At 41.1% G+C, this 23,354-nt stretch overlaps 1 protein-coding gene across 1 annotated transcript; it reads right to left on the bottom strand.

Annotated features, from left to right (window-relative positions):
* Positions 1-2,376: 2,376 nt before the first annotated feature.
* LOC130686400 (cGMP-dependent protein kinase, isozyme 1-like) lies at positions 2,377-18,097 on the bottom strand. Its single transcript, XM_057509515.2, is given in 14 exon segments — positions 2,377-3,354; positions 3,514-3,580; positions 3,690-3,875; positions 3,980-4,143; positions 4,234-4,465; positions 4,927-5,280; positions 6,087-6,225; positions 7,606-7,708; positions 9,447-9,616; positions 11,234-11,371; positions 11,767-11,862; positions 11,865-11,908; positions 14,090-14,388; positions 16,942-18,097. Coding segments are annotated over 14 exon segments (3,195 nt in total). The 5' UTR covers positions 18,037-18,097; the 3' UTR covers positions 2,377-3,246.
* Between the last annotated feature and the right edge of the window lie 5,257 nt (positions 18,098-23,354).

Below are 23,354 nucleotides of genomic sequence, written 5' to 3'. Positions count from 1 at the left end.
TGAATAATCCGATAAATCTCTTACCCTGTTATGCCTGGGCTCAAAGTAGTTTATCGATTTCTGTCTTCAATGAATGAAATGTTGCTGCAAAATGTAGCCAATGCCCGTCGTGAAATGGCTGGAAATTCAATCGTTAACATCCCGAGACGCTCCGACGTCTAATGCCACCATTTTCCATCTGCTAATAACTTCAAAATTTATCGATGAAAAGTAATTCACGCAGACGTATGGGTAGGATTCAATGCCACATGGGAGCCCAACTTTCTACTGCATACCTATGGAACTCTTACCTTTTGGCATCCAATCAATACTTGACTATTCAACCGAGTTTTGTTGTATAATGTATGTTTATACAAAAAAACAAACAAACAAGCAGTCAAAAAGGTAGCGAACAAACATATTCTGAGAGTCCTTTTCCTTTTAGTCTTTTAGCTGGGAGGTACGGCCTGAAAAACAAAAAACAAAAAAAAAAAAAAACAAGAATCAAAACTTGAAGAAAAACAAGAACGTCATAAAAATATATAAATTAAAATATACCGATGGCTGGAAAAGCCCAGCTTTAACGGTGAACACGGAGGCAGGAAATCCAGCTGGATGCGGATGACACAACAAAACGAAGAGGTGCTGTCAAGAACGTAGCAAACATATCATCTATTCCACTAAACATGAAACCTTAGAGAAATATAAACGTGCGCACATAAACTTCTTTATCCGGGTCACATCCGTAGACAATGTCATCGGAAACCGGTTGCGAACAGTAATGGGGGAAATGCACGTCTACGTATATATTTCTTTTTTTTTTTTTTTGACAAGAAAGAATATGTAACTGAACAGCCTAGAGCATCTATATCTACGTCAATGAATTGCAAGTTCGATTCCCTTTCAGTTTGCGTTCTTTTTCCATCTCCGCTCATTTTCTCCTTCTTTTGTGTTCCAGTAGACGGGGAAATTCTTGAACGGAATTTTTGGGGAGAAAGAAAAAAACCTGACAAAAAGCGCGGTTGATTTATGCGTTCTGGGCGACGCATCTGTGGCAAAAGAACATTTTGAAAGTCGTCGGGAAAATATTTACACGAGAATTTTTGCTTCTTTTTTTCTTTTACTGGTTGTTGGTACGTAACAAGGTACACACGTCTGCACGTGCCAGAATCTAAGCGAGCCAGTTGTGGAACAAAATTGCCCAAACACGCAAAAACGAAATAGACGACAACGGACAGTCGACAGAGCGGGAGCAGCAAATAGTTGCGCTGAAGATGGGAGCGGACGTCGAGCTAGGAGTAGGAGGCGCCTATTAACAATGCAATCGTCGTTTTCTGTAGTGCCTGTGAGTGTGTGTCTACTACGTACAAGCAGCACACAAGGATATCGATCGGGCTATCACAAAATGGACGGAATATAAAGGTTGTCGTATGTTCGACACATCGAACGCCAATGCGCAAAAGACTTTTTTTTGTTTTAATTTTTTTTTTTTTTTTTGTTTTAACGAAACAAAATTTGGATTGCAAAAAAGAAATTTGGCTTTGATAGCTCCAGGACAGTGCGTGGCTTGGACTACCGATTTTTCTAAGAATTTGTTTTCCATTTTTTTTTTTTTGCATCATTTGTAAACTACGGCCAAAAGAGATGGAGGGTGCACACTGCATTAACATATACCGCAACCGCGCACCGCATGGGACTGTGCCAACTCGACATCATAAGTCATTGTTGCTGCTGTGCCATACATTTTCCTGCAAAAAAAAAAAAAAGAAGAAAAAAAATATTATCTGCGGATTCCCCGTCGCTAACAACATCTCCAACAGGCCTCTCTATACGCACACTTTCCTCTTCTTTTCATCTTTCACAACATGATGTATCGCGGCATAACGAGTCACAAGATCGATGTAGATCGTGCGGTGTACACGCGGATGGAAAGGCGGGGTCATACAGAAGAGGCACAAATAAATCCCGTAGAAATCCTAGAAAAGCCTCTCCCTCTCTCTCTCTCTCTCTCTCTCTCTCTTCTTTTTCTTGTGTGTGTACTGTATTGTACATTGGGGAATTTCCACGTCCCTTTAGCGTTGAGATTCGGAAGGGCGACGTGACAAAGAAGGTGTGACAAACTCGGTACCTATAATACAATTGTGAATAGGCGAGAAGACGGACAGCCAAAAATAAAGCGAAGCCAAAAAAAATAAAATAAAATAAAATAAATCAAAACAAAAAACGAAAGAAGAAAAAAGAAACCGAGAATCAAATTGTATGTTGTATAAAATATTTCGTACATTATTATTCTGTAAAGGATATGGGTGTGTCTGATCTCCGTATGCGTCCGCGTTCCTTTTTTCTTCCGCAAGTGTGTGGGTATGAAAAATGTGGTATGCTGGTCGCACCAGTGTATGCAAATTGTGAATGTGTAATAAGAGTACACAAACATGTATACATTATTTATGGTTTAGACGAAGAAGAAAAATTTCTTTTTTCCCATTTCCTTCCCAGAAAGAATAGTAGGGCGGCCAGGGGGGGAGTAGGAGGAGAAGATTGCTTTTGCCGTGAAGATGAAGTATTGGAAAAATGAATGAGAAGAAGTGGTGGAAACTAAAAGAAAACACATACGCACACATTGAAAAGTAGGAATTCTTTTTTGTCTTTTTTTTTTCCGTTTCAATATACGCCAGTTACGGCTCTACTCGCTGCTGAAAACGTGTAGGGTGGTTGAAAGATGGAAAAGAATCATTTTCAACAAACAAGTTGATAACAGCTCAACAAAGAAGAGCAGCGTCAGTATTGTAGCAACAGCAGTTAAAAAAAAAGAAAAAAAAAGAAGTTGTGTTATAATATATTAATAATAATGCGAATTAAAAGGAGAGGCACTTGAGGAACAAACGGTGGTGTCAAAACTCCTTTTTTTTTTCTCCCTTTCTCAGCAGCTTATGTGATAATAATTAATTAATAGTAATATCTACATATTTTCTGTGTTTAAAAAAACAATTTTAGAAAAAAAGAAGGGCGAGATGCCAAAGAGACGAAAACAACCGAATTATACCAATCGTTTTTTTCACGCAAGAGAAATTAGATGTTGTGCTGCGATCGAAAATAATCGAATTCCGCGCCTAGGCCAAAAACAAAGTTGCATTTTTCTTTCTTTTTGCTCGAACCATTGTGTATGTGTGTCGTGTGTCTATGTGTTTCTGCATTCGCGTGTGTGTGTGTACGGTGACGTGTAGTTTTGGAGAACTTGTGTGTGTAGTTTTTTATGTTGTCAAACTCTCAATTGCACAACTGGAAATCGACATCCCAACCAGAGAGCTCGTCTGGCGGCAATTCCTTCTCTTTGGGGTAGGTGTCAAAATTGGAAGCATCAGCTGGGCCACGCACCTTTTTTGTTTTGTTTTGTTTTGATAATGACCGATAGAAATGGATAGCAAAGAAACACAAAAGAAAAAAAAAAGAGCCGTTGGTTAAACGCCGGAACAATCAATTGCTTTCATCAAGAGATTTCATAAGAGAATGTCATTGCTGAAAAGAGGGACTTACCACAGGTGTAATAGGTGCTGCCAAGGTCCTATTAGACAGGCCATCCCAGTCGAACACTTGAAACCACCTGAAAAATGGGAGATATTAAAGGCATTTAATGAAAATCAATGAAGCAAAAAATACGGGGATAACTGTCAAGAAGAAAAAAAAAGTAATTAATAAAAACAACGTGAGACCTGTGCTTCTTGATGTCATCAATCCCGCCTCGCTGGTAGCCGAGCCGTTCGGCAGGCACTTCGCGGCACAGGCGTTTGATCAAAGCTTGAGCTGCTCGGCTGACGATACGCGGGAATTCAATCTGGTCGATGCCTTTGAGAATGATGTTGTACGTCTTCATGGGATCCGGAGAAGTGAACGGAGGCCTTTTTTTTTATTTATTTATTATTTTTTTTTTCAATTCATTCATCAGTAAATCTGTCATCATTTTAAGAAAAAGAAACAAACAAGAATTCGTGCGTAGACTCACGTTCCCGTCAGCAATTCAAAGATGAGAATGCCCAAAGACCAATAGTCGACAGCCCGATCGTGACCTTTGTTGAGGATGATCTCAGGTGCGACGTACTCGGGAGTCCCGCAGAAAGTCCACGTCTTGCTGGTTACGCCCAACAATTTCGAGAAGCCGAAATCCACCTGAAACGGCCGTGAATGCAGAAAATATTCATTCGCAAATGACTGTCATTCCTCGAAAAACAATGAGAAGGGCAACAACGAATGACTAACCAGTTTGACATAGCCGCGACTGTCTAGCAGAAGATTCTCGGGCTTGAGATCGCGGTAAATGATGTTGCGCGAATGCAAGTAATCAAAGGCTTCAATAACGCAAGCCGTGTAGAAACACGTTGCCGCATCGTCAAAGTGGCCGCGATCCCGCAGGATCGTCCACAGCTCGCCTCCCAGACAGGCCTCCATTAGCATGTAGACGTACTTGTTATCCCGGTACGTGTTGTACAATCTTCACACGCCATCCGTCGTTGTAGAGAAACAAATAAAACGAAAATCAAAAATAGATGTGTGTTCTTTTCTTAACAGACACAAATTGAGCTTTGATCTTTGTCCCTTAAAAAAAAAAAAAAAGGGAAAGTATTAAATTTCATTAACATGAATAGGGGATGTGAGGAATGTAAAAGACGGGATTGATATGTCAACTGAAACTCCCGCAGCTGCAGATTAGGCAGCGAATCATAGCAACAGCCATCCGGTTTTTCTATAATGCAACACTGGATCGAGTTATTAGCGAAACATTCCCCCTACGACTGTCGTCGTTTCCCCTGGAAACTCACAGTGGGAATGAATATACAGAGAGAGGTAATAATCCTCTGAAACTTATCTTCTCTTTTTTAAAATATGCACTGAAAACAGTGGGCTATAAAATGCGGTTGTGAAATGAAAAAGAAAACTTTTTGCGTTCCATACCTGGCTATGAAGGGACTCCGACAGGACATCATTATGTTCTTCTCGCTGTAGATGTGCTCCTGCTGGAGCGTGTTGACAATGTGCTGTTTCTTGAGGCACTTGAGGGCAAAGGTTAAGGACCGGTCGTAAGCGCACTGGACGAGTTCGACGCGGCCGAAACCGCCGATGCCCAAAGTGGCCACCACGTCCAGGTCGCCCAGTCTCACCTGGGCGTACTCCGAAGTCAATGGAGGGATGCCGCTGTCGCCTGGCCGGCTACTGACGGAGCTGGAGCCGGAAGAGAAGCCGCGCGATTCGTCGTCGTAGGTCTTGCCGCGCAGTTCGCTCAGATCCCCAATTAATTGGATGAACGAGCTGTTTGTTTGTTTGTTTGTTTGTTTTTATAAAAAAAAAAAATGTAAAAAACAAAAAAACAAAAATAAAATTCCGATTAGATCATTTGACTTCCTGTTTTTGGATGCAAAATATCAAAATTCTCAAAGACGGAAGGAAAATAAATAAAATTTAAAACAAGTAAATAAAAGAAAAAGGGATCAAAGGAACGTGATGTTGTTATGGTACTGCTGGGAATCCTTTTGATGAATGAAAGTGCGGGTGAACGAGTGTCTCTTTAAAGGAAACAACGCAGAAAACTTCTCGGGTCGTTCAGCGACACGTGAACAGCCGGGGGTTCCCCATTTGTTTTTGCTTTTGTTTTTTCAAATTCCAAATTTTAAAAGAAACAGATCAATGCTATCGTTATCGATGGATTTAAAAAAAAAAAATGCTACACACCGATATTGGTTCTGTATTTTGACTTATCTTTTAATGGCCATTTTTCTTTTCAAACTAAAAACATTGACTGGCATATTTCAAAGATGCCGAACTAGGAACAATCTAGTCGTTAAGTATCAATGCACAGTTAAACGATAACTGCGCATTGAATTATTCATTGGCTTGTTCGTTGTTGTTTTGTTTTGTGGAAGACGCCATCCCGTAAAAGTCATTAGAACGCCCACGGCATTGAATATCCGTCTTTGTATTGATGCGCGCACATAAGGCGGCGCATGACGCCGGCATTTTCTCGTGAGCGGGGGCTACTACGGTGTGTGGGATCCTCGTGAAAAAGAGAGGCACAAAAAAAAAAAAAAAACCCAAAATAATCAAAACAAAAGACTTACTCTCTGCCGAGGGTGAGGCACTCGACGCCCGGTGCTAGGGCGATCGCATTAGCGCTACGACATTCTTCTCTTAAGAGCGCTTGTTCACCAAAGTAATCGCCATTCTCCAATATGCGCACTTCTTCTTCTTCCAACTTGCCTGTAGTGGTGAATTCAAAAGAAAATATAAACAAAAAATGATTGATGGCATTAAGTTGGTATTAAAGATAAAAACTTTTCAAAAAAAAAAAAAAAAAAAAATGTAGAAAAGAAAGAGGGGCAGCCATTTGATATGGTATTGGATGAAGCTCTTCAAGATTCGAGACGTTAGTCTTGTTTGGATAGACATTCGAGTCAGAAGGACGGCGCGCATCCGCTCAACGGCCACCCCGTTGTGGCCGGAATCGATCGGATGTGCTAGTAGACACGGCGAAACATTTCGCTTTGATAGTCGTACAGATATAGAATGTCCCCGCTTTCATTCGCACGACTGACGGTTTTCCGAGATCTCCGTCTCCAATTTTATGGTGCGCGCCGCGTGTCTGCCCTCCGTCAAAACACGGCGCGCGTTTCACGTGTCACGCGCAAAATTGAAAATATTTTCCGCGAAAAAAGAAAAATAATAACAAATAAACAAAAACGAGTTACCAAAAACCAATTATCTACAAACTTTCCCATCCAATATCGTGTTCGCCCAATTTTCAATTGTCAGGATAACGTTGCGCTTTATACCCCCCCCCCCACCCCTCACCATCTTCCGCTCGCGTTTATGAAAACTTAAGACGCCGTGGAAATCACATGGCTAAAAGAAATACGAAGGCAGGAGGATTGATGTTTGAGCTTGTCTTTCGATTCCCATTTCAAGGATCTTCCAAATGCCGCAACGCAGCGTCCAAACATCTTCGCTGATGGGCAGAAACTTTTTTTTTTTTTTTTTTTTGTTTGGTCAGAACGGATGTCACCCAAACAAAAAGAAAACCCCGTGGGGTTGAACGTGCTTTCCTTCGAGTACGATCGCTTAAGATCGATACATAGTGCTACTGTATAAACGCTAACTCTGTTTTCTTTCGACGTATCATTCACTTCGGGCTCAAGCGAACTTCCATTTTCTATATCGCTCTCTGCCTGTGTATTCAGTGACTTGGCCACTGAAAAAAGAGGATGGCGCTAGTGTTCAATCAATCATCGTTGGAATGTTAAGGATAGTTTGCGGGGGAATAAAAGAAAAAGGATATTGACCGATCCAATATTGTGATGACAGAGAGAGAGAGAGGGAGAGAGAGAGAGAGAGAGAAGGGTTTCTTTCGATTTCTAACAAGCCAAAGTTATTTGGAAGCCCTTCAAAGCTGCCCAACGATTTACGATTATTACATATTACTGTCTCTTCTTTTTTTTTTTCTGTGAGGGGGAGGAGTTATTTTCGATTTTATTTATGCTCATGTGCGTTGATGGATAAGACAGGGAAACGATTGTGGTGTGTTACGTCGCAATTTTTTGTTGTTGTTGACTGGTTAAATTAGTGTAAAAGGGCAGAACTAACCGGGCAGTCGTTGTGTAATCTGGACCCGTCCGCTAGCGATGATGAAGAAATTGTCACCGCGACCGCCTTGCCGTACGATGTACGTCCCCGCTGGGTAGAATTCCTGTCATTCAAGCGTCAAGAACAAATACAAAATCATTCGAGACATTCGTAACAAGATTACACAATTGACCATAATTTGAAGACACTTTGTGATTGACTTAAACAAACGCGTGACCATTTTCTAATTGAAAATCGATTGGTTCGTACGGTGTTACCGGGCGCAAAGACACACAAGGGCGTGGTCGATAAATGTTGGTTTCCGAACTTTGGACTTGACGTTAAACTGTCACTGCCCGTCAGACAAATTGTAAGCAGCCAAACTTGGATGGCTTAAACATAATCCGAATGTCCCCCTTTCCCGTTTGAGTGGTTAGTTTCACGCTAATGCACGATGACGGAATGCACGATGACGGAATGCGCGCTACGGACGAAAGAAAACAAGCCGAACTCCGAGGGACATGTCAAATGATTTACCTTTTTTTTTTCATCCCCTTTTACAAACACACGCGAAAAAAAGAGAGAGAAAATGAAACGTATTAGATGATGCATAGCCCATCTGGCGTGTGGCCGATTTCTCGTCCACACACACACACAAAAAAAACAACAACCGAAAAGTGGAACAAAATGATTGAATTACAAAGGAGAAGAACAAATACGCTGGACAAACGGGACACACTGCCATACTCCCAAGAATCTCGTGATATGTTTAGACACACACACGAACACAGTGGCCATTTTCGAGTGAGCGTGAGGGACGTAGAGAATAAAAAAAAAAGGATGGGGGGGGGGGGGGGGGATCTACTCGACGACAGTGGAACCTACCGGAGTGAGAAACTCTACACGTAAAAAAAAGAAAAAAAAGAAAAAGGGACGATGGGAGTGATGTTTGTCTACGTGGGAGAGAATGGCATACATGTTATGTGCACGCGTATAAACGTACATCTCGTCTCTGTCTCTATGTGTACCCATCTGGTATCCACTTTGGCAGTTGGCAGTCCGCCTTGCTGTCCAGTCGCGTGTAAACAGCCTGTCCGTCCGTGTAACAAGCTAGCGCGACTAAGCGCAAAATGAATCAAAGGGCAGACAGCTCAATGTCTTCGCCTTCCCAAACCATTGCTTGTTTGTTTTTCCTTCAGACTTGCTCAGAAATAAAAAAAATAAAATAAAATAAAAAAATGCGCAATTTCTTATTTCCTTTCATGCGGCTGGTTTGCGAATCGAGCGGAATTTAATGACAAAAACAGGCCCGGACTGCTCTCTCCTTCGTTTATCCGTTAATTTTCTTTGACGCATTTTTCATCCTTCATATCCTTGTTATTGCTACCCTGTTCCATTGGATCCGTCAGTTTTTGTTTTCTTCTCATGACCTGGGCTACTGTTACGAATATACACTAGCGCCTCTCTCTCTCTCTCCCCCCCCCCCTACGCTTGACTTTCATCGCTTCTATCCGCAGCAATGTGTGTCAAGGCTGGATAAAAAAAGAAGAGAAGCGGCGACACAGAGGCGGTTCTAATAAGAGAGGGAGAGAAAAAAAAAAGTATTTTCCGTGGGTTTTCTTTTTGGCAAAGGACAAGTAGAAAAAGAACTTTGTAACAGTCCCATCGTACAGTTTGAGGCACCAATGGGAGGTAAGGCTATCGAGAAAAAAAAAAAAGGGGGGGGGTGAGTCTTCCGCACGGGAAATCATGGAGAGTTAGGAGGCAAAGATCGATAGCAAAAAGAGGGAAAAAAAACAAAAAAAAATGGGAGAACTGCGACACACGTGGAAAAATAATAAAAATAAAATATTTGAACTGACCACTTCGAGGACGTCGGCAATCTTGGACATGTGATCGGTGGTGAGGCGCTCGAAGAGCGGAACGCTGCGCAGGAATTTCAGGTTGTCGTCGATGCGCTGCAAGCCCGTCTTCTTCATCACTTGCTGGAAGACGCGGCGATCCAGTGCCCATACTTTGGCACTCGTCACGGCTGTTGTGTATAAACAATACAAAGAAGAAAAAAAAAAAAAAGAAGAGTCTTTGTTTTAGTCTTTTGCTTGTTTGAAAGAGGTAAACAAAAGAGTTTACAATTCGTCAATCGTCTCTTAACTACAACATTTTAGGTGATGGACAACTCGTCTGTTTATCGTTCGTCTCGTTCTGATGAGGAATAATAGAGAGAGTAAAAAAAAAAAAAAAAAGGAAACTCGTTGATGAGCAATGACCGCAGCAATCAGACGGTAAATGAGACGAAAGACATGCGAGGCAAAACTTGTGTCTGTCTCTTCCACCTATAGGCAATCGTTTTAAAAGAAATTACACATGACCAAAGAGAATAAAGAGGACAAGACTATTCTCTTTTTCTTTCTGAAATCGATAACATGCGTTCACACGCAATAGAGGCCTGTTAGCTTCTCCTATAGGGACACCACTGCCGAAGTGCTCCGTTATTACGGTTTTCCAACGGCTATCGCAAAGTCGATCGTAACTTCTTTTTGAGTGGGGGCACATGTCACCCAATTTCTTCCCTTTGAAAAACGAGCGACCACAAATGGAAATAAAAAAAAATAATCACGTTTCACGCAACAACGCCTTCTCGTAACCTTGATATCTCAAATTACTCCCCCCCAGGTATCTATAGTGAAGGGGGGGGGGGGGAGATCAGAGTGTAGGAATCCCGCTAATTTGTTGGTTTCCCCCCTCCTTTTTTTTTTTTTTTTTTTTTTTTTTTTTTTTCGTATTCAATGTCTGAACTGCTCATTTTTACCAAGGATAAGACGTGGCAAGCGCTCGATGTGTACAAAGCGTTTTGTGTTAAACAGTGTCAGCAAGAAAAACGTAGTGAAAATGCCATGTAAATCTTCAATTTCACGTTGAACACGGTGAACATTACACGTCCAAACGCGATTTAGATAAGAACGAAAATGGCCAGCGACGCGCGGTGGCAGCTTGCGGCGAGACCAAAAGATGCAGATTTTATGTCACTTTGAGGACAGACACACACACACACACAACCAAAACAAAACAAAAAGATATCTTTTAATTTTATGTTTCTCTTTCTTTTCTGTTTACGCCGTCGTCTGACTTTAGCCTACCATTACATAAAGTTAAAGGCGGTTTTGCCGTGGTTTGCGATGAGACGTTTTTATTACATCCTGCACCGCCATCTGCTTTATACAGCCGTATTTTTTTTTTTAAAGAACCCTTTTTTTTTTGTTCCTTTATTCTCCCTCTTTCCCTTCCACCTTTTATTACGTCAAAAGTGTGAACAAAAAAAAAAAAAAAATGCGGGGAAATTGAAAAGGCGAACGAGTTGAAACGCCCGAGGTCGATCAAACGAAAAGAGATGAGCGTGAGAAGTTAAGCTCCATAAGTTGTGCGTTGAATGGCAGAGAAAAGTTTAAACTTAAAGTAAACTTTTTTTTTCTTTAAATAACAAAGAAACAGGAAAAATAATCGTAAAAAAAAAGTAGGCCATCAAAGCAAACTGTGAGCTAACTGGCACTGAACAAATATCACGATGAAAATAGTGAATGTACGGATAGAGAAAACGAAATAGTGTGTAAAATTAATTATGTAAAGAGAATTGAGGCGCGTAACACTGTACCTTTGATGGATGCTGTCCGCGTACAGTTGTAAAGGATGGCCAATTCACCAAACGCTTTACCCGGGCCCATCCTGCCGAGCACTCTGTCACCCTGAATGACTTCCAGCTCCCCTTCGGCCGACACGTACAAATGCGATCCTGTCCAACAAACGGCGATAAATGAAATTCCGTATAGCCCTTGATTATATAACGGTAAGCACGAATGGACAATAAAGAAAGAAACAGCCCTCCCCCCCCCCCCAAAAAAAAAATAAATTTTCAAACGAGAGCGACAAAATAAATGAATATCTATTTCTCGTTTCGCTTCCGCGAAAAGAAACACAAAATGGCCTCTCCCCTTTCTCAGATGTTTTCAATATCAATCAAAGTCTGGTGGTGAGTTTCTGCATACACAAGTTGTTCTATCCCCCCCCCCCCCCCCAAAAAAAAAAATGCAAGCGACGCGAAATGTTTACGTCGTTTAGATCTGGGGATCCAAATAAATCACAGACAAAAAAAAAAAGGGGGGAAGAAAAGAAAATTCCAAGACGTACCAGCATCTCCTTCGCGGATCACGTAGCTACCCTTTTCAAACTCACGCGGGTACATGGATTCGACGATTTCACGGACCTGACTGGCGTCCAGATTTTGAGGAAATCATTCTCCATAACAGCATCCTTGATCAGTTGTTTGGCTCTGTTCGTTTTCAATCAACATGCAAAAGACAAACAGTTATTGTTACAGGTACGACACAGCACGTAATTATCGGTTATTTCTTAGATTTACAATACGGACGGGAAAAGGCTGAATCCACAGCGTTTTAAGTATCGCTTTTCAGTTGAAACATTTTTATTGCTGATTTTCTACCTATTTCATGAATTTAAAAGAGACTCAAAAATATATATATATGTACTGTATATATAAAACAAATAAATAAATCTCGAACGGGTCGTGATGGAAGGGCCGCAACACTCAACCAGTCAGCGCAGTGCTCTTATACACCAACGTCAAACAAGAAACTTGATGTGGATATATAGTTGTGCTAGACATAAGACTCTTTGATATCGAAGATGTATGAAAGAAAAACGTTAAGTCCTTTTCCTATTCGGACATTGAGTAGGAAAGAAACCGGAAGAGGCGGGCGAATATACAGATAGACCTTGTAAATATCGATCGCGTCGCAAAAAGTTGTTTCCCCCTATTTATTAAAAAATCAAAAGAAGAATAAAATGGGCTACATCCTAAATCTAGTGGCTTTGATATTGTCTGCAAACTTTTTATTAAGTAGATTTCCGAATGCAGTTGAAAACGTTATTTCGATGCTGTCAATGATAACACAAACAAGACACTTGCTCTCAATAGATTTCGACATATTTGGTCTCGAATTCTTTTATCATTACTTGCGTTTTTCTCTGTTTTTTTTCTTCAAACATTCCCTTTGTAATAGCGGAGAAGGAGTTAAAATGTTTTATTTCCTCCCCCTCCCCCCCCCGAAATGGCGTCTATAGCAAACCGACAAACACGAAACGATGCTCCGACATGAGTCCCTTTTCAAGAGGGCAAACATATTGTTCGAGTTATGTTTGATGTTTACCTAAAATCCTAATACCCCGTATAGAGTCGAGCGTTCTTATTATTGTTCTTACGCAATTGCCCTGTTTTCCGGCTTCGTTTTTCTCTACGCGCATCGTGCGCTACTTGGATTATTAAATCGATGGAACGCACACAGAAATGGCGTGTCTTTCAATTTTAGCGGGACACTACACGCGGACGCAATACTAACGTAAACAAAATAAAAAAACAGCACATCATTTTTCTTTTTCTTGTTTTTTTTTTTTTTTTTTTTTGCCCGCTCGATTTTCGGGTGTTGCCCTACTCAAACTTGTATTGCACCTCTTGTATATTCGATACGGTGGACTCTCTCTCGTTTACAGTCATTCAAAACTACCAGTCAGCACGGTACACACACACACACACACACACACACACAAACAGGCGCGTAATAACAGTCCGTATAGAGGAAAGCAACGTTATTTGTCGGCAATGGCACGATGTCTTTTCGAAAAGTCATGCCATCAGCTCGTTTCTCGCACCAACGTGAAAAACTTCGTTTTTTTTTTTTTTTTTACGTGATATTGATAAGGCAAAAGTAAAAGGCGTGACTGGCAATCGTTATTCACCTTCGTCAGCTGGTGGCTATAAAACATAGGACACGCAGTTGTGTATGTCGGGGAGATCTGGCAATGAAAAATTCGATTACCAAGCGCTTGGCGGTTAATCATGTCGACGGAAACTGACCTGATGACGAATTGGCCATAAATCAACAAGAGAAAAAAACAAAACAAACAAACAAATTGACGCCAAAAAAAAAAAAAAAAAAAAAAAAAAAAAAAAAAAAAAAACAAATTTACGACGTTGCAATATTAACACGCTTTAAAGCAGAAAAATCGAGCAAAAGGAGAAGGCGCTCAGTTTCGGCAATAACTAAATCGGGCGTTCTGTGTTGACTCAAACTTGCGCATTTATCGTTTGACATGTAAAATTAAGTGGCAGCTGAAAAATTCTACGTTGGCTTCTCGACCCTTTTTGAAATAAATAAATAAAAGAAAAGAAAAAACACCGCTGCCTTGTTCCTGCCCTTTAGATTGTGAAATCAATAATTCATTCAATCGGCGCAATAAAAACAAACATTGCGCGCGCACGGATAAAACGTATGTGCCCTCATTTAAAATTTCAACGATATTTCAAACCGCGGGCGGATGGGAAAAAGTGATTCTTCTGTTGTTTTTTTTTTTCTTTTCTTTTTTTTTTTTTAATAGAAAATGAAAATAATGGAAGCCGAGAAGAAAAAAAAATATATATGAAATGAAAACATACCGGAAATCTTTATCGTGAGAGGTGACCAAGAGGGAAATGTCGGCTTGCTGTTGCTGATTGTTGGCCGTGAGAGGCAACCGGTTGTGATGGTTGCCGTGATGTCCATGGTGATTATTGTGGTGGTTGTGCAAGTCGGAGCTCTCTCCCGAGACACCCTGACGTTTGGCAAACAAGCCGGGCAATTGCAGCGATGAAGGTGGCTGTTGGCCGTTATTCGTTATTGCCAGACCGCTGATTCCCGATTGCAGCGACGACTCGCTGCCATCCTGTTGGCCCCGAGATGTGGCTTGCAAAACGCTCTACCGTGAAAACGAGAAAACAAGAAAGAAAGAGCTGCAATCAAAACATTCATCAAAATGTTGAAACGGCCGTGATGACAGCCATCTGCATAGTTATACATCATTCTATTGAAACACGGGGCGCAGTATTTCTCTCGGCTTATCTCATACTTTCATCGTGCGTCCTTTTTTCTTTTCTTTTTTTTTTAAATGTAGGGATAAGTAAAAAATAAAATTCTCAGAAATTGCCTCAAGAGCGCATCGGAAAAAAAGAAGTTATGCTTTTTGCTTTTAAAAAATGATTTAAAAAAAAAAAAAAAAAAAAAAACCGCTAATGGCAGCAGTTAAGATTTTCGAGGTAACGTCGGTACGGAGAGTTTCGGAGCGTCAAATGATGCACGTTAACCGCACTCATCCTAGCGTTCATTATTGACGAGCAAATAAAGCCATTATATAAGAAGTCTATTTGTGCGGCGTCACCCGTTCAAATGTTGAACGAGGATTATTTGAAGCAGACTACAAGTCTATGAACAAACACAAGCAAAAAAAAAAGAAAAGAAAAGAAAAAGAAAAAGACCCCACATCCATCCGCATGCGTAAATGACGAATGAACTCGGCCTGGATTCCACTTTCTTTTTTCCATGTGCGTTCACCCCTCAAACTTGATTTTTTTTTTTTTTTTTTTTTCGCGTCTCGGTCCTAATGACACTTTTTAAATAAAACAGCAAACGATTACGCGGAATGACAGACCCCGTAAGAAAAACGAAAAAAGAGCGAACGAGTCGCTAGGGAGCTGTTATTGTTAGAGATCACCAGTCAAGCGTAACCCATTTGGCAAGCGAGTTTGACAAGGACATTTTCGTCGGCATGCTGCAGATCCTATATCGTTCGAGCTTACATGCGAGGTCTTTCATCTAAACAAACTGTCGTTCTCTCCCCTCCCCCCCATTTTTTTTTTCTCTTTGCTTTATTCTGACAGGTTATGTAGAACGAAGAGAGAGAGGAAAAAAAAAATAATATGAATCTACAGCGGATGTGCGTCTGGTCTTGCCGAATTTTTTTTTTTTTTTTTGGGGTGCTTCTTCTTCCTCTCTATTTCCTTCTCTATCGTCACTTTGCTCTGGTTGTGTTATGTTCTTAAAAAAAAAAAAAAAAAAAAAAATTTCTTTTGCCAGCAAATCGTAGCCGACTGGTGGCCAAACGAAGCGTAGAGCGACTCTTCTGCGCCACGAACCATTAAACATATAATCAAACTTGATGGTAGCGCTAAAAAAAGGGAGAGAGAGAGAGAAACCAGTAAAAGTCATCAGATCCATTTTTTGTTTTAGGGGATTAGAAACAAAACACACACACAAAAAAAATAATTCCCATTTCTTATTGTCGTCTGAAACGTTTTGTAGAGCGTGCGTAATTGTTATGCTTTCCTGCTCACTCTTCTAAGTGTGAGTAAGCATTAAAAAAATGTGTTTACCCTAGAACAAAAAAAAAAACCCTGCGGAGAAAAGGGAAAATGATTCAATCGAAAGAATAAAAAAAATGCAAAACGACTATGTGTGTGCGAGCTGTAGTTTTTTTTTTTTTTTAATCGTCCGTCTGCGAGAAATTGCTCAGTTGATTGATGCGATGAGCCGCCCTTTGGATGCGTTTCATTAGAGACAAGAAACAAAAATTCAGCTAAACTTTTGTTTTTAAGGGTAACGTCGACTGATGGCGTGTCAAAGTACAAATACACAATCAACTCTACATGTTCGGTCCGGGTTATGTTGCAGACATTAAAAAAATAAAAATAAAAAATGATTTTTCCCTCTCGACTCCTGTTGTTGAAAGACGATCTATAGACCGACTGAACAAAAAAAAAGAAAATTTTGCAGGACTTTGTTTCACGTTCGGGTGTCAAAAAGCTGCTTGCCCTTCCATTACTCACAGATACCAAATTACTCGAGCGAATAGACAGTCGTTCATTTTTCAAACGTTGGCGGATACGCCCCCATTTTCCCGCTCCTTTTTTCGCTATAAAACGCGACTAGAAGCAAAGGCAACAGACGCGTGCTAGATGATGACGATCTCTTTCCTGTCCGTGTTATTTGCTCGCTTTATCTTTCGACCAAGAAAGTTGAGCGCTTTTTAAGAAACAAGTACTTAACTATCAGCCGGCAAGAAAATAAAAAATGAATAATCGTGCAGACGAGAGGAAACACTAAGTGCTGTAGCTGTTTTGGCAACAGTCGAAACGATTTTTAGCCGTCTGCCATTTATAACTTTGTTTTTTTTTTCTTCTTTCCCTAGTTTTTTTGTTTGTTTTTTTAAAGGTGCGCTTCAAGAAAACGTTATCGACCGGAAACCCGCAACGATTACATGACGATAACCGAAATGGCACCGTGAAAAAAAAAAAAAAAAAAAAAAAAAAATAATAAAAAAATTCCGATATGAAACGAAAGAAAAGGACTTTGAGCCTACGCGTATGTTACTAGTGACCTAGTTTTCACGGTGCGACCACAATCAGGTCGGTGAAAATCATAAACAATTTTCCTGTTGGGTGTTGTTTCAAATAAATGAGACGCAAAATGAACGTACCTTGAGCTTGTGAATTTCTCGCTGAAGCCGCCCGATTTCCTCGTCTCTTTTTTTCAAACGTCGCTTCAGTTCCAGCGTCTCCGTCTGATAGAGATCGAGCCTCGATTCGCGCTCCTTCAACTCCGTCTTGAGCTCCGGCACCAAATTGCACAGGTATTGGTAATCTTCGGGCACGTTTTTAGCGGCAGCCGCCGCGCTGGCCGCTGCGTGAGCGTTCGAATTATTAGCTGCACTGCTCATGTTGATGGACAATGGCGTGGCCGTCGTTGTCGTCGTAACCGTAGACGGTGTCAAACTCGAAGCGGCCGCCGTCGTCGTCGGTGCTTTCTGCTGGCCCGGCTGATTGCGTTGAAGTGGCGTAAAGGAACTGACACTGCAATTGTTGGTCGACGACGAGGAGGCGGGCGCGGCCGAGCCCGTCAGGCAAGACGCCCCGTGGCCCATAATTCGGACACCGGCGATAGACGACGTGAAATTGGGTTGATAGCCGTGGTGGCCAGGCTGGGCCTGACTGACTCCTTTAATGCCGTACTGATAATACGACGTGTGGTGATGGGACGGAATGTGAGCGGGCGGGTGACTTGCCGCCCGTTCGCACGGAGCCTGACTGCTGACTCCCACTGCAGGAGGTGCTCCTCCGCCGCCCCCGCCACCACCACCACCACCACCGCCACTGCCACTGGTGCTGCTGCTGCTGCTGCTGCTGTTGGTGATGCCACTGCTATGACTACTGTGACCACCACTACCACTGACGTTGCCACAATGTTGATGACTACTACCGCTGGCGCCGGTGCGCTGCAAAATTTGAGACAAACTGACCGGCGCTGGCCCGCTTTTGACACCAGCAGCACCGGCGGCAGGAGCACAACTGGTGCCCACTCTGACAACAACTCCTTCCGTCACTGCAGCGCTCGTCTTCAAGGGACAGCCAAAGCCGGGAGCAGTTCGATTGTTGTTCGACTGCGCAGGATCGAACGCCCCACCAGCCGCTCCCGTCTTCGTGTCCTGCTCAATGTCCAACCCGTCCAGTCGGTGCGATTTCACGGCCAGACGGCCGCTACGCTCTTCATTATCGTGATTATTTCCAGACGACATTTTTTTTTCTTCTTCTTTTGCAATTTTTTGGCGGGATAACGAGATTTATTTTAAAATATGCAATAACCCTTTTCTTCTTCTTTTTTTTTTTTTTTTTTTTTTTTTCTTTTTTTTTTTTTTTTTTTCAAGCTTTGCGTAGCGTCGCCGATTTATCTTCTAATTTGTTCCGATGTATGTGTTTTTGTTGTTGTTGGGTTTTTTTTTTTTTTTTTTTTTTTCGGGAGCGAAAAAATTGAGTTCAACAGCTGTCGGAATTTACCCGCCGGCGACACCTTTCGTCCTTCGACAGAACTCGATCGTCGTCCGTCTTTATTTCTCTCGCCAACTTCCCACTATTCAACGCACCACTGCACATATGCTGCTCCTGTAAAAATAAAAGAAAAGAACAAAATGAAACGTAAGAAAATACACTTTTAAAAATCTAATTATTTATATTTCTTTTTATATTCTAAAAAAAAAAAAAAAAAAAAAAAACAAAAAAAAAAAAAAAAAAAAAAAAAAAAAAAAACCCGTTGGGGTCGCCCGTTTTGTTTCTGCCGTGTTACACAACACACACACGCCCAAAATTGGGGACCCCTTTGTCGGGTTGATGGATGAATCCACATGACTCATTTGCATTCGAAATGCAACAATGCGACCTTTTTTTTTTTTTTTCCTCGTGATTTTCATTTTTTGTTCCCCCCCCCCTCTCTCTCTCAACGCAAGCGCACACACGCACGCATCTTTTGCTATGAGCAAGACGGCCTTGCGGCTGACCGACTTTGCACGCGTTAAAAACAACACACGACGGTGTGTGTAGCGATGATTTCATCTCTGGCGGTTATATAAGGTACAACAACAAAGTGAGATCAGGGGGGCTAGATCACGCGCGATTTATCCAGTATGGTTATGATTTACGACGGGCAATATGCCCATCAGTGGCTGTGTGTCCTGCCCTCCACGTCGGACAGCCTAACGAGTACGGCTCGTTTTTTTTTTTTTTGTTGTTGTTGTTGTTTCTTTTCGGGATAACAACTTGAAATCACGACCAGCCAATTATGATGCCATCTCTTGATAGGCAAAAGAAGACTTGGCACGTTGCGTAAAGCAAAATATATAAATATATAAAACAACAAACAACATTGTGAAAGGCCAAAAAAATATCCTTATAGACGCCCTACCGGAGGCATCTAATCACCACGGGTGATTTCGTTCATGGTGAATATCAATTAAAAAAAACAAAAAAAAAAAAACGACCGCCACCCCGTTTTTTTTTTTTTTGGGTTTGCTTCTCTACTGAACTGGAAAAACTCGCAGATGATGGATCGTGGAGATCTTCATCATGCGATGAAGTCCACCAGTCTCTCGCGTGCGTTTACGAATCTCGAAAAATAAAAATAAAATAACAAAAATGTTTCGGCAAAACAGCGTTCGTCCTGTCATTCTATATATCATCGTTCGTTTTCTGAAAAAAAAAAAAAATAAGCGATATCTTGTGAACGAGTCACCTAAAACAACTGTTCATCCATATTAATGTAAGCTGCACACATCAAGTTGCCTCTCTTCGTGACCGATACGTCCAACTATAATGTAAGCAATTGATCGATATCACGGGCTTTTGCCGCTGTTTGTTAGCTCCTTCTTGTTTTTTTGTTTGTTTTTTTTTAAATCCTTCACAAAGTTAGTGTTGTTTTCTATCGCACGTTCCACTTTCCTCATCACGGTCGTTATACTGGGAGAAAATAAAATAATGGCCAGCTGAATAATCACCACGCATGTGAGTAATGATGCATCTTACGTGGTTTATACCCATATAACTTTACACGACGCTTTGGGGATTTCAAAAATGAAAATGACTTTAACCCGACAAGCGAAGATTATTTCATTTGCAAAATAACAGGCCAGCAGCACGACGCGACCGCGTGAATAGTAGCCGAAACGGGCGAGATATAGATCGTACGTAATAATAATCATAAAAAGAAAAAAACCCGAAGAGAAACAAGTAGGGCAAGCAGCACGGCTTTTGAACGCACGGCATTCAACTGGGGGGCGCCAGTTGGCTGCCGTCGTCGATGCGTGACGACGTGTTATTACGTCAAATTATTACGTAGACAGCCTTATGACATTTAATGCTATACTTTAGCTACGTATATGGCCCCCTCTTTAAAAACATTTTTGACGATCTAACAGCAAAAGACGAGAGAAATATTCAAAAAAAAAAAAAAAAAAAAAAAAAAGGTATAACGGGGAGAAAAAATTGAGTGCCAGGCCTATGGGCGGGAGGAGAGAGCAAAAAAGAAAAAATCTATGGAATAAATAAACAAATAGTTTTGATTATGCACAGTCATGCGATACAATGTCTATGGGCGATCGTATAGACAAAGCTATTTTAAAAGGGACACCCATTTACGTTGCAAAAAAAAAAATAAAAAGAACACAGGGGTTTCTTTTTTTTTTTTTTTTTGCGCTATTGTTTGGTGTAGGTTGTCATTGAATTTTGTTAGACGATGACGATCAATTGCGACCCGGATGAGAACCGCCCACCACGTCACTCGTCATTACGGAGACTAGCATATAGACAACATCCGCGAAGCACGAGACCGGCCCGAAAACTCGGGAGGAGAATGGAAAAAAAAACAGAAATGAATGGATCGAATGGGAAATGCGATGATGTGTTCTGGACAGCGAACAACCGGCGATTAAGTTTGATGTACACGAGTCATCCATCAAAAACGATTGTGTTTATGTGTTACATATATATACACACACACACACACACACACACACACAGTGTAGATTGCAAGTAGAGGAGGAGAAGAAATGGGATGAGCCCGCAATAGAGAAGAAGAAGAAGAAGGATGATTGAAACATCAGGAACTTTTTTTTTTTAACTTCATCATTTCTTGATTTCGTTTTAGTGCCACGCCCACTATAATAATAATGTCTTTACTCTACGCTCGCCCTCCCGGTCGATGACTACTTTAGTCTTCTTTCGGTAATGCATAATTCCCGTTCGGTCCATGCCTGTCGTTTAGATAGGAATTCATTTTTTCTTTCAATAACCAAAATGAATAGAGAGTCTGGCCCCCCTCTTCTCTATTGTCCAGAATCATCTCTACACGACCAAATTGTTTATTAGTTATTCAAATTTCGTTCGTTTTTGTTTTTGTTTTCCCCTCCGAGTTCTCTGTTCCAGTACGGCAGCAAGGGCAGTAAAACTGGGAGGCTGCCGACCTTTTCGATTCTCTGCATCAATTACGATTAAAACCTATTCGACTCGCTAGTCACATTATCATGTCCAATAACTTGGCCCGATCTTTTTTTTTTTTCCGAATCATCGCGGTTATTTATACGAGCTCAACCGCCTTATTAAACGCCGCTATACATACATACATACACACACACACACACACACACACACACACACACACACACACACACACACACACACACACACACACACAGCGTGGTCGCATGTGAGTACACACAGCCAGGTGGGAAATTCAGGTCAACCGCACAAAAATTGATGACGTCCACGAAAAAAAAGAAAATGGCAAAGTGCAATAAATAAAGGACTTTCTCACGAGAATGGCCACTTCCGCTCGTTGGCTCCGTTACGTTCTATATACGGTAGGTAAAGTTTGGCCAAGTATAAAATTCTATACAAGTTTCGTGTGTGTGTGTTTGCTGTTACTGCGCCTCACTCCCTCCCCTTTCGCCCGTCTCTGACAGTTACCGACAATGGGGCGGACTCGGTAGATAATGAAGGCTATATATACTTGGCGACCAGAGACGACGATGACCGCACTGCTCCAATCGACTCAACGAAAAGCCACAGAAAATGAAAGAAACAAAAAAAAAAAAAAAAAAAAAAAAAAAAAAAGTCCCACCCTAAAATATCAAACAAACTCAAATATCAAGGTCTCGTTTCTCCCCAATTTCAAATGAACAAAAAAAAAAAAGAGTTCCACAGTCCGAAAAAGAAAGTTATTTTTTTTTTCCTTCACGCTTTAAAAATCAAATGGAAAATAATAGAAATTAGAAGCGATAAAAGTATAGAGAGTCAACCGACCGCGCAAAACGGCACATTGTGTCCATATCGAAACGAATGCAATCAAAGAAAATAAAACCTTTTCTCTCCTTTTGAATTTTTTCGTTTTTTTTTTTTTTTTACCTTTCGTTCGACAACAAAAAAAGTTATTGGGTCCGACGATGTTAACACCAATATCACACAACACAATAAAGTTCGAAGAAAAAGGGATAAAAAAAAAAAGAAAAAAGGGAGGCAGCGAAAACAAAAAAAAAAAGAAGCGACTGTTGTACAGACTAGAACTCCAAGGGCAAGACTGATGACCGTTGGAGCAGCGTTGGCAGCTGATATATATTACGATCTGCCGCAGACCCCCGAACGCACATCAGCCCGAGCGGACAACAGACGGACACAGACAATGAGTTGAAAAGAAAAGAAAATAAAATACTTCTCTGGCTCCCGCACGCGCAAACCAACGAGTTATAGACACTCTTTCTCTCTCTGCCTACAGAGCACCAAACAGCCGGACCACAGTATGCGCTGTATAATTTTATTTTATTTTTCGTTGTTTCTGCTGAGCTATTTCTTCTTTTGCTTGGCCGCCCCCTATTTTTTCTTTTTTTCTTTCTAAGCCGCTGGACAAGTTGACTGTTTTCGATTGTAAAACCCCCCGACGCAAGCGCTTTATGATATCACATGCAAGTGTGTTGAACTGGAAAGAAACGCATTTCTATCACAAGTTTTGGCTCGCTCTATTGTTTTTTTTTTTTCTTTCCCCTCCCTTCGTCCAAATGACTTATCTTTGCTTATCGTTCGATCAAAGTTTTCACGCAAACTACAATTTCTCGTTTGTCGGACTCTTTTTTTTTTTTTTTTTTTGCTCTGTTTCATTCCGTGGGGAAAAAAAAAGAGAAGAATACGGATACAAGAAGGAGAGAGTAACAAAATATTGCGTCCCTTTTTTTTTGTTTCTTTTTGGGGTGGGCTAGTTGTACAAGCGGCACTTGGGTCGATTGTGGCGATGACTGTGCCAGGTACTGTCGTCATAGCAACGACTACATTTGATAGGTTCAATACGTATCATTCGTATCAAAACGAATGAGACTTGTAACTTTAGCGTTTGTCAATCCCCCCCCCCCTCATCTCTATAGAAGGGATAGTAACAAAAAAAAAAAAAAAAAAAAACAGGCCTTACTTATTTTTGCCTTTTTTTTTTTTTTTATGGGACAAAGCATTTTTCCCGAGAGATCGTGAAAGATTCTCGTGCTAATTTAAATTCAAACGATTTTTCTTTTCCCTCGCATTTGCG

Source organism: Daphnia carinata, chromosome 2 (assembly GCF_022539665.2).
Source record: "Daphnia carinata strain CSIRO-1 chromosome 2, CSIRO_AGI_Dcar_HiC_V3, whole genome shotgun sequence".
In the NCBI taxonomy this organism is placed as follows: domain Eukaryota; kingdom Metazoa; phylum Arthropoda; class Branchiopoda; order Diplostraca; family Daphniidae; genus Daphnia; species Daphnia carinata.
The sequence above is the reverse complement of the archived record's forward strand: the minus strand, read 5'-3'. Positions and strand labels throughout refer to the sequence as shown.